The sequence below is a fragment of the Sinocyclocheilus anshuiensis genome, unplaced genomic scaffold (genome assembly GCF_001515605.1).
Source record: "Sinocyclocheilus anshuiensis isolate Anshui unplaced genomic scaffold, SAMN03320099.WGS_v1.1 scaffold536, whole genome shotgun sequence".
In the NCBI taxonomy this organism is placed as follows: Eukaryota; Metazoa; Chordata; class Actinopteri; order Cypriniformes; family Cyprinidae; genus Sinocyclocheilus; species Sinocyclocheilus anshuiensis.
The window spans coordinates 2,644,019-2,654,899 of NW_015557179.1; the positions used below are offsets into that span (position 1 = coordinate 2,644,019).

Below are 10,881 nucleotides of genomic sequence, written 5' to 3' on the forward strand. Positions count from 1 at the left end.
CTAATGTTAACTAATGAAGCCCTAATGTAAAGTGTGACCGAACAATAAAGAATCAAAACACTTTCAAACAATATCTAGGGCATGTTGTAGTCCAGATTAAAATGTAAAAAAAGATTAAAAATAAATAGCCTATTAAGTATTAAATATTTAAGTATTTGGCACTGTGATGAACATCATAGCAAATACACAAATCTGAATGGCTGTTTAAATCATTTAAACACGATTCAGAAACAGAAAGTAGAGCAGCTGCTTTGTTTACAGGGTTTCATTTAAATGAATTATTATTATTTCTGCAGTTTAGCGCCATCTGCTGTCAGAGAGTGAAAGTGCGCTTTCATCCACAGCGTCTCTCACATGTTCCGCCATGTGCTTCTCGTCCTTGTTTACCTCAGTGCGCACGCGTCTTTCACGCAGCATACAGCAGTGTTGTGCATTTTGACCAGTTGATGGGAAAAGTATTCTTAAAATGCATTCAAAATTCTGAATAACTTGTAATATATAATTATTCACGGTATTTAGAAGGTATAACAATATCGTGCATATTCATTACCGTAATATATCGCATTACCGAATACCGGCACAAGTCTAATCGGCGGCATATTTGCTGATACCGATATATCTGCGACAGGCTCATATTGGCCGATAAAATTGCCAAAACGATATATCGGTCGGGCTCTAGCGTTTTGGCTGTTCATTTACACAACTTAGAGCTGCACGCCGTGATATATCGCACTACCGAATACCGGCACAAGTCTACTACAGAGGTTGCCACGCTCTTGCAAACTATATTAACTCAGACTTTCCCATTTGCATATTTTAAATACAGATTAAGAAAGCTTGATGGGGGTGACATTGAAGTCATGCGACTGTGGTGTAGTCCATTTATAGCCTAACTTTAGCTTTTCGCTTCTGCCGATTGTATTTAGGTTCCAAAGTTGTGTTAATTTGTGAAGATTGTCTTGATGGAGATAATTGTGTACGAATCTTTTGTTAGTAACATATGAAAATCCTACTGGGTTTTTGTCGAGAGAACCAGGGTGATGCTCACTTACAGTTTGGCCAACAAAAATACATCATCACTGCAGCACTCCATACAGGTTTGAAATGATACGAGAATAAGAAAACGATAGGAAAATGTTTATACTATACTACACCAAAAACAGTCACACACACATCCCAGCCCATGAGGGCAAGGCAGGTCTGCATCAGGTGTGTTACCTGTTTCCTCTTGAACTCTCTGCAGAGCTTCTTGTTCTCTTGCAGTATCTGCTCAGTTTTGATCTCGCTCTTCTTCACCATCCTCTTCCTCAAGTTAACATAGCTCTCATTTTCCACTGGGATACATTCCTCCTCATCTTCTTTATCATCATCGTCACCATCTTCTTGTTCATCATCAATATCCTGTCTTAGGTATGACGCATCTGATCGAACACACAAATGTAAATGAAAACGGAATTTTCATTTTTGGGTGAACTATTCATTCAAATATAGTTTTAATAGCGACGAGTTTTGAGACGCCCAATCCCTTACCTTCCTTTTGTCTCACTCTGTGGTTTGTGCTCTCGGTGATGTTGTTTGATTGATCTCTAGTTGCTTTATCAGTTGTAATGCTGTTGGCTACTGTGTTCCTGCTACTCTGATTCCTGGCCGGAGTGACAGTGGGTGGAGTCAGAACAGGGGGCGGAGCACTGTACTTGTGATGAGCAGCAGACAGCAGCTCTCTGGCACGTCCGTCCTCCTCCAGACAGGAAACGAGGGTGTAGACCACCGGCTCTCCTTCCTGCGCAGCACTGAGTGACTGATCGAACAGGTGCTCTGTGACACTGAGGCGTCCCGCGCCTGAGAGCGATTCATTGGTGCTACTGAAGGCCACGAGCGGAGCTTGAAAAGGATATAAACTACCTGGTTGGAAACGAATCTCCAGCTGGTAAACGGGAGCATCTGTGCTGCTAAACCCTGGTTGACTTGCCTTACAAAAATCTCTGGAAGAGCTCGATTCACGAGTTTGGTGCTTGAACTTGCAGCGGTTTCCAAACTTACAACCTGCCCCCTTCAGGTAAAACTTACAAACCTGATTGGATCCTGACTGCTTTTTACAATTCGAAGAGTCTGAAATTTTGTTCCGACTTTCATCCAACCACAGCAAATCAAGCTGAATAGTCCAAACACGACTGCTGATGCGCTCACAGAAGCGATCCCCGTAGATTGCGGTCAAAGCGAGGGCCTCTTCCTGTCGCAAAGCTACATATTCCTCTTGAGAAGGGAGCTCGGATGTTTGGGGTCCGAGGGCGCTGGAGCCAAAACGTTCTGTGAACATCTGGGATAGGAGGAGCTCTAATGTCGCTCCAACCTCACCACGTCCACTTTGTTCTCCAGCCTCCAAAGCTTGTCGACAGCGCTCACGGTCAAACCCATATCTGCAACATGGGAAACACTGAGTTACTAATACAGTATACTGAGTGAACAAACGGATTCAGTACTTTATAAAAGTAAGCTAAAAAGTACACTAAGTACACCTCGTCTACCATCCAGGCATAAACTATCTGCAACGTTACGCTATAACACACTGTAAACAGAAAAAAGTAAAAACTTTTTTGAATTATCAAATTATTTTATGGTGAAAAACAGCAAAAAACATTTTTTAAAAATTAAATGTATTTAAATATAAAATATAATCATGTTTCTTATTTTTGTTATCAGTAATGTACATTTGGTAGTTTTGTGTTATATTTTCTGTTAATTTATTTATTACTTACAAATACGATTATTAATCATACAGTGAAAAAATATTTCATTTTTATGTAAAATACTGTGAAATTTATGGTTATTGCAAGCAAAAACTATGAATTACCATATCATTTACAATGAAAAAACAGTAAAAAGGCATTCCCAGAAGTCCCTGCATGTGCGTGACACATCATATATAATTATATTTTTTATAAATAATTTTATCTTCTCATTAACGTACACTAGGGTGTTTTGTTTCTACAGTTTCTGTTATTTAATTTTTACAGTTATAATCAATCATTACAGATATTAACTAAAAGATAGAAAACTGTAAATGGCTTAACATTGCATTATATGTAATCTTACTGTAAAATACTGTCAAATTTATGGTTACTGCAAGTAAAAGCTAATGAATTACCATATAATTTACGGTGAAAAACAGGAAAAGAGGTCCCTTAGTGACACCACATACGATTAGATTTTATTTAAACAGCTTTGCTTCTGTTTTTTGTTATCACTAATTTACATTCAGATGTTTTGTGTTACATTTCATTATTTAGTGAATGTTTATTGCATTACTGAAGTGTCGTGTGTTACCATGATGGTGTTTTTTGTGTTTTGTGTATGACCCTATGCACAGTCTAAACATGTGCATTGACGATTCTTTATAAACAAGCCACTTACAATAAACCTGGATTCATCGTATGCAGCACCTGCATTATTATGGTAAGTACCAGTACATTTTAGGGTAAAAATCCAATTTTGGTAGTTCAAGTACAGTGATTTATCAACATTACATAATTAAATATAGTATACAGTTATAAGTGGTAAAATATATAGGCACCAACAGGCCATCCTATAATACCTGAAACAATGCCACCACATTTTTTGGGTGGATTTCTTTAAACCACAGCTGTTGTATTTTTATTGTAAATTTAACAGGATATTTTTAACCACTACAATATTCTTGAAATATAAGTAGTGATGCCCGTTTTAGCCAAAGTGTACCTGCAAAGAGTGCCCAGAGCAAACAGGGAGATCACCGGCTCTGGCTTTGTGTGCTTCTCCTCGACCGAGTCCTCCATCCAGACGTCACTCTCGGCACGTTCTACTCCATCATCATGGGTTTGCCAGAACTGACCTTCCTCACGACGGTCCAGCTCATCACACTCCTCTTCCTCGTCCTCTTCCTCCTCACCACCTTCATAGTCAGAGCCGCTACGTGACAATATTAAATTATTACACACTGAACGAACACTAAACCAACCAACAACTGCTTAGAGTGCAACACAGGGGTTAAGAGGTTAAAAAACCCTATGGAGAAAATGAATGGGGGAAAATGTAGTGTAGAAACAAAGTCAAGTTCACCTATTTGGCGTCTGATACTCCTGGCTCTGAAGTTCCCACAGCAGTTCTTTGACCTGTAGTTTGTTCGCTGACGTCATGTGTATCTTCTGCAGGGGTAGTTGCACTTGCTCGGGTCTAAATCTGGATCTCTTCTCCTCCTCGTCATGTTTTCTGGGCAGTGCCTGAGATCTTCCTCTGCCGGTTCCTCCACGAGCCCCACGGACACCTCTTGAACCTCTAGATGAGGGAGGCTTGAATGACTGACTGGGACCCAAATCCAGGCTGAAATCATCTCCATCATCCCAATCTCCACTAGCAGCTTTCCTGCTTCCTCCTCCTCCTCCTCCTCCACCTTTACCTCTGGGTTTATTGAACCGTCCTCCACCCCGATTGGGTGTGCTTCTCCTCCTTCCACTCATTAGTTCAGCTCTCTTTTAGTGTATTTCCTTTCAATTAAGTCATACCTGTGTAAATACACTTGTCCTGAACATCATTAATTGCATCTGCAAACAAGCTAATACAATCATTTCATATATATTTGTTTATTTATATTTACTAATGGCATTTTATTTGATTATAAGTATAAATTAACCATTTAAATATGGAAACAGTAACCAGACATGATTTAGGACGTATTATACATACTGTACGTATGCTATATGTTGCGAGTTGACAGTTAAGAAAAAATAAATGTTATTTGGCAATGAAAGCCAACTCACAAATCATACCGATCATCGAGCCGACATTCAAGTGAATATGAAGTTTCGCGAATCTCTCGCTGTACAGTTACAGCCACTTTTGCGTCGGTGTGGAAATTCAGATTGTAACCTGCAGCAAGCAACAGAGTTTTAACAGGAAACATGATAGATATTTTCAAAATAAAAGTCCTGTGTGGAACAAAATAAAAGCTCTATGGCGAACAGTTTTAGTTTTATATTCAAATTTTATTTTGTTTGCGTTTTTTAAATAAAAAATACTATTGAAACTAGCTTTAAGCGGTATCATGTTAAGTCCCGTTTCAAAAAGGACATCATAATAAATCAGCACACAACAATAAAACATCAATAAATAGGTTCAGTAGTCTATAAAAATAATGATACGACATAACAAATTAGCACAGGGAATTCAGTGTTTTGCTTAAATGCTCATTTTCAGTGTCCCAACACTAACATCGCTCCATCTGACTGCACTATTTGTAATGGTCCAATTACACTAGATAGACAGCTTAGAACAAGCTCTCACAGAGGAGAGGTTGCTGAGTTCACAAAAAATGAAGCCTTTTCGGTCCAACAAGTCATTAGTCATTTCTGAGTATTTTGGGTGTTTTGTTTTCTGTTCTCTGAACTCTTTCTGAGCATCATCCGTTAAAAGTGAAAATGTCCAGATACCTTTTTGTACTTCACGTGAAAAAAAAAGAGAAAACCCAAGCAGTATAACTTAAGCAGACCTATTAAAGATTATTTTCTTCCCATAGTGTTTTTCTATTCTTTATTTAGAGATAGTCCAAATCAAACTGAAAAACGTGAACCTTACAAGAAGTAGGCCTAGTGTTAAGGCTGTAACACATCAGTGGAACACATATAGGCTACATAACAAACTACATAACAAAATGATTCTGACAGCTTCAAAACTGATGTTGTATGTACGAAAATCATTTTTAGAGTTGTTTTTGATAGTTACTGGACAGACTTTGTCACTGACAGCTTCCTAACATACCAAATTCTGTCATGCCAAGTTCTGTTTTGAAAACAAACTAAAGTTATAGTAACTTACATTAATTCTGCTTAGATTTTATACTTTAAAAACAAGGTATATCATGCTCAAATTTAAGGTGCATTAATCTAAGCAACCCAGGTTTGCATAGAGTACGGCACAAATAGGGGAACTGAGGAACTGACAGGGTCTTTTTTCATACAAGATTAGATTAGTGTCCTAGAGGAGGTGAACCCTGAATAAATTAATCTTCAGTCTGACTGCACTGAAGATTATGGTCTCAAATGATTTGTGAGTGGAAAGGATGGGAACAATTTTGGAGATGAACAAGGCCTAAAGTTAATCCTTCATGTGGACAGATGGGGGAGCTAGCTGACCAGAGGAGCCCGAATATAACAGCCAGGCTGAGTTCATGCACTGACTTTAGATTTTTCTAGATCAATTTCATTAGCCCCTCACTGCAGAACAAAGATCCAGGGGGCGGGGTTGGATCCACATCTAGGGGGTGGAGATGGTAGGGTCACACAGAAGAGGATCAAGGCCCTCCATCCTGATTGGCTGTTACCATGTGTTCACGCAGCTGAGAGATGTTGACTGTAACAAAAGTCACTCTTGTTCATGTCAAAGTCCTGCTAATTTAAACACATTTTGTTGACAAAAAGAAGGTCACGTTTACTTAAAATGGAGAGAAATTGCATTGGAGCATAAACTTTGTAAACATGAATGTTAGTATTTAGTTGTTTTTGCATGTGATTTAAGGTTGGAATACACTTCATGACTTTTGCCCAGGTTTTTGCCCCAATTTACAGTCTGGATATGAGTTGATGCTAGTCAGAGCCAGTCTGCAGGTTTTGGCCAGTTGGAGTTGACAGTGTTTGTAGAAAATTGCTTAGTGTATGGAGGGCTCAGACTTTTTTTTTTTTTACGATTTCAGGTGATTTTTTTTTTAGCTTCAGACTGTGATTTCATCCAGATATAAAACATGTTTGATATTTTGAGCCGATTTTAGAACACGTTGTTTTAATTTTTCATGTGTATTCTAGCAACCAGTTGCATGCTTCTGCATGAATCTGTTGTGTTCATAAAGTCTGGTAGTGTGTGATTCTCAGTCATTTTGTGTGTGATGCCCAGTGTTTCTCTGTAACCATTAACAAAGCTGGCAAGTGTCTGATTCCTAGCGTTTTAAAATCTGTTCAGTTTTTAAAAGTTGTGTAGTAGTGGCATTACTATTCAAACAGAACCAAGTGAAACTTCGCTGTTTACTTACTTGAGGAAAGTGCATTGCTGTTCTCAGGGTTGCTGTAAATCAAAAGAGAAAAGCATTGACCTTATCAAATTCATTGCTGTAAGCTGATGAGGTCACTTTGTTTGCAATAAATCTATGCAACTGGCAAGTAGGCATCAAGGTCATACCTGTAGAAAGCTATCCGTTAACATCCCATTCATCTCAATGGCAGCTGGCTAGCTGGACCACAGAAGCACACGATTTTAAATCTGCCAATCAGCTAAACCACATGTGACTCTTATTGGAGCCACAAGTAAATAACATAATGCTGGTGATGATGATTGGCTAATGGCTCCACAAGAACACACACAGTCCCAAACCCTTCACTAGTGACTATACTGAGCTGTGACAGCAACAAGTATTAGTCCTTTTCATGCTTTCAAGAGCCTCCAAAATAATGAATGGTAAACACATCAACTATAATAAAATGCATTGTTTACAATGCCGGTTAAATCTAGCATTTGTTTTTGTTCTTAGCTGCCATCACCACATCAAAGACAATATATTGGTGAGGGCATTGTTAGTGCATTATGCAAACACTTTCAAATATTCCTCTGGCCTTCTCCATGGGTTCAGTCTGTAATAGAAAACAGCTCAAATTAGATTTTGGCTGAAATCTATATAAAGCATTTCGGCTGGACTACTAGCTACTGGGCTGCTAGCAAAGGAACTATTAACAATTATATACGTGATTGCAGCCATTCTTTCACCGCCACATTCAGTCATCTGTCAGAGTGTTCTGAACTCTGGTAGAACAGGGCAGATGTTAAGGACAAGTGGAGCAAGGTACAGCGCTCTATATAAACCCAAACCCATTACACTGCATTGCAAATGAGCACAGGGAATTCAGCATCTTGCTTAAGCTAGTTATCAGTGTCTCAACATGCTGACAAACACCGCTAACATCGCTCCAGCTGACTGCACTATTTGTAATGGTCCAATTACAATAGATGGACAGCTTAGTAAAAGCTCAGTCAGAGAGGAGAGGTTGTTGAGTTCACAAAAATGAAGTCTTTTCAGTCCTACAAGTTTAGAGTCATTTGACCTTTCTGAGTATTCTGAGGTATTCTGACCTTCTCAGAAGAATGAGGACTGTTGTCAAACGGGTTTCCTGCAAACACTCTAAGAAACTCTCTAAGAACAAACTCAGTAAAAATACAGCCCAGTGTATGCATTAACATGAAGGAATTGCCTGTATTGTTTTTTTCATAGGTGTTTTACCCGTATTTTGAATTATGCATTGCATTGTTTTTTAGGTTGAAGAAAATGTCTGTAAATCTATACCGAAAATGTACTGGTCATGTTCTGCCAGGACGTTATCCATTTTGTTTAACATATTTTTTTGCATACGGTGTGTCTGACATTGTGCAACAAACAGATAGGCCCACCCCCAAACTCATGCTATTGGTTGAGCCAGTGTGTCCGGATGTTTAAACAATAAGAGCAACTGAAAGCTTCAAAACTTTGAATCTGCTGTGTTATTTATTTTTGATATTTGCAGTACTCATTTTAAGAAATATAAGATTTAAAGTTTGAAAATGTCCTATTTTAAATTTGGATTTGAAAAATATTCCTCATAAGAAACAGTATGAAGGTGAGTAAATGATGAGAAAATCTTCTTTGAGTGGTGAACTACCACTTTTAAGTAGACATCAAGTAACTCAACAGTATATTTTTCCAGTGTGTTCTTTAATTCATCAAAGCTATGATGTTATGAACCATTGTGTAATTGTGAAGTCCAGAATTGACTGGAAATTTGTGCGTAGTTGGGTGTGTGCGTGTGGAAATGACCTTTATTATTTTTAAAAGGCTCATTTTCTCAGCCAATTATGAGATACTATTGGTCGCCACTGTTGTGGACTGTTAAAGAAAGAGGAAGTCCCATGGCCTGAATTGGCAGACACTCCTATTTTCCTGCACTTTGTTTTCTCGTGCACTATAAGGATCAGAAATCTCTGAATCAACTGATCCAAAAATGAAATCTTTGTAGTTGGGGAAAGAGTGGAAGTCTGGCTTTCGTAAGGAGTCTGGTCCTGTGTCCATGGGAAGGAAGAGACACACAAAGCCTCCAGGAGGCGATTGTTATGGTTGAGATGCATGCGTTTGCCACTGAGGAGGGTGAAGTTTGGGCTCGAGTCTGCGCTCTGAACTGTGGCACTGGCGAAACAAATCACTGGAAAAAATGACCCCGGGGAAGATGCAGAGGACGAGAAGTCTCTTGACGCTAAACTGTTTGGCTGATTTTCTATAATTTCTCCCAGCGTGTTTCTTTTTGCTTGTGATTGCTTCCAGAATAAATAATGATTACGCAAGGGTTCACTCTCATTGCTATGTTCGTTCTTCAGCTGAAGCCAGTGTCCAGATAAGAGCCTTCACAAAGCCTGACCTGCACCATTTTCTCCAAAAACACCTAAAAAGAAACCAGCTTCACACTTACCAATGGTATTTACCATGTTTTTTGGAGATGTACCATGGTAATAATGGTTACTTGGACATAATACAGTAGTGGCTACTCTTTGATATACAGTAACTTGGAGCAAATGACACTGTGATAATCAAAGAGTATCATGATGTATATCAGAGCACATGGGTTTTACCATCTGATGGCTTCACTTAATGACTTTATAACATAGTACTTTTTTCTAAAGATACACTACAGAAAAAAGTGTGGATTGACTATTTTTTTTAATGCTTTTCAAAAAGAAGTCTCTTATGCTCACCAAGGCTGCATTTATTTGATACAGTAAAAACAGTAATATTGTGAAATAATATTACAATTTAAAATAACTGTTTTCTAATTTAATATATATGAAGATGTAATTTAGTCTTGTGATGCAAAGCTGAATTCTTCTTCAGTGTCACTGGATCTTTCAGAAATCATTCTAATATGCTGATTTGCTGCTCAAATAAAACAATGTCAGATTTGCAATCACATGAAAGAATTACATTTTAAAATATATTAATATAAGAACAATAATTTTTTTTACTCTATTTTTAATAAATAAAAGCAATCCTGGTGAGCCTAAGAGACTAAAAAAACATTAAAAAAAAACGTAATTCCAAACTTTTGATCTGAAGAGTGCATATTATTCATCTTTACTCTTATAGGATACTAATTAGGTTGTAAAATATTTTAATAATTTAACGAACAATTTTTTTTACTCTATTTTTAATAAATAAAAGCAATCCTGGTGAGCCTAAGAGACTAAAAAATCATTAAAAAAAAAACGTAATTCCAAACTTTTGATCTGAAGAGTGCATATTATTCATCTTTACTCTTATAGGATACTAATTAGGTTGTAAAATATTTTAATAATTTAACAAGTCTCCGTTAAAACTTTATTTTGCATTTTAATTACTAATCTTAAGAAATTTTAAATTAAAATTTGATAAACATTGTACATTTTAAGAAATTCAGGATTTCAACTACTTTATACATTTAATAATATTCTCTAAAATTCTGCCCACCAGCAATGATGCCATATTTGCATACTGAAGTATTTTTGCATTACATCTATTTGCACATTGTGAATGGTCTTTTTTATATCTATTTAACCATACAACCTCATTTACATTTCAAAGATGTTTTCATAATGTGTGTTTATTCACATACACAGAAAACAAAGCACATCTTGAGAGTCTTGACAACAGACATTTAATCCATGCAAAACGAAAGTCTAAAATATAAGCTTATCCAAAAGTTTACCACAATTTCCTTTGCTTCCTTGCAAACACTATAATAATCTTCCAAAAAAAAAAAAAAAAATGCAAATCTAGTTTAAAACCTTTTAAAAAATAGCAAATGTCCA

General features: G+C 37.3%; 1 protein-coding gene across 5 annotated transcripts in view; it reads right to left on the bottom strand.

Moving 5' to 3' along the window:
- Positions 1 to 4,921, bottom strand: part of dhx57 (DEAH (Asp-Glu-Ala-Asp/His) box polypeptide 57) — a 14,505-nt gene extending 9,584 nt beyond the window's left edge. Inside the window, exons 1-5 of one of the 5 annotated variants that reach the window (XM_016473819.1) lie at positions 4,803 to 4,921; positions 4,096 to 4,520; positions 3,736 to 3,945; positions 1,531 to 2,417; positions 1,219 to 1,421 (exon numbers count right to left, since the gene is read on the bottom strand). In XM_016473819.1, coding sequence (XP_016329305.1) covers positions 1,219 to 1,421; positions 1,531 to 2,417; positions 3,736 to 3,945; positions 4,096 to 4,493 — 1,698 coding nt within the window. In that variant the 5' untranslated portion in view covers positions 4,494 to 4,520; positions 4,803 to 4,921. Of the gene's footprint in view, positions 1 to 1,218; positions 1,422 to 1,530; positions 2,418 to 3,735; positions 3,946 to 4,095; positions 4,589 to 4,793 lie in introns of all 5 variants that reach the window. The other 4 variants (XM_016473817.1, XM_016473821.1, XM_016473818.1 and 1 more) reach the window with 4 other exon arrangements.
- Positions 4,922 to 10,881: the final 5,960 nt, after the last annotated feature.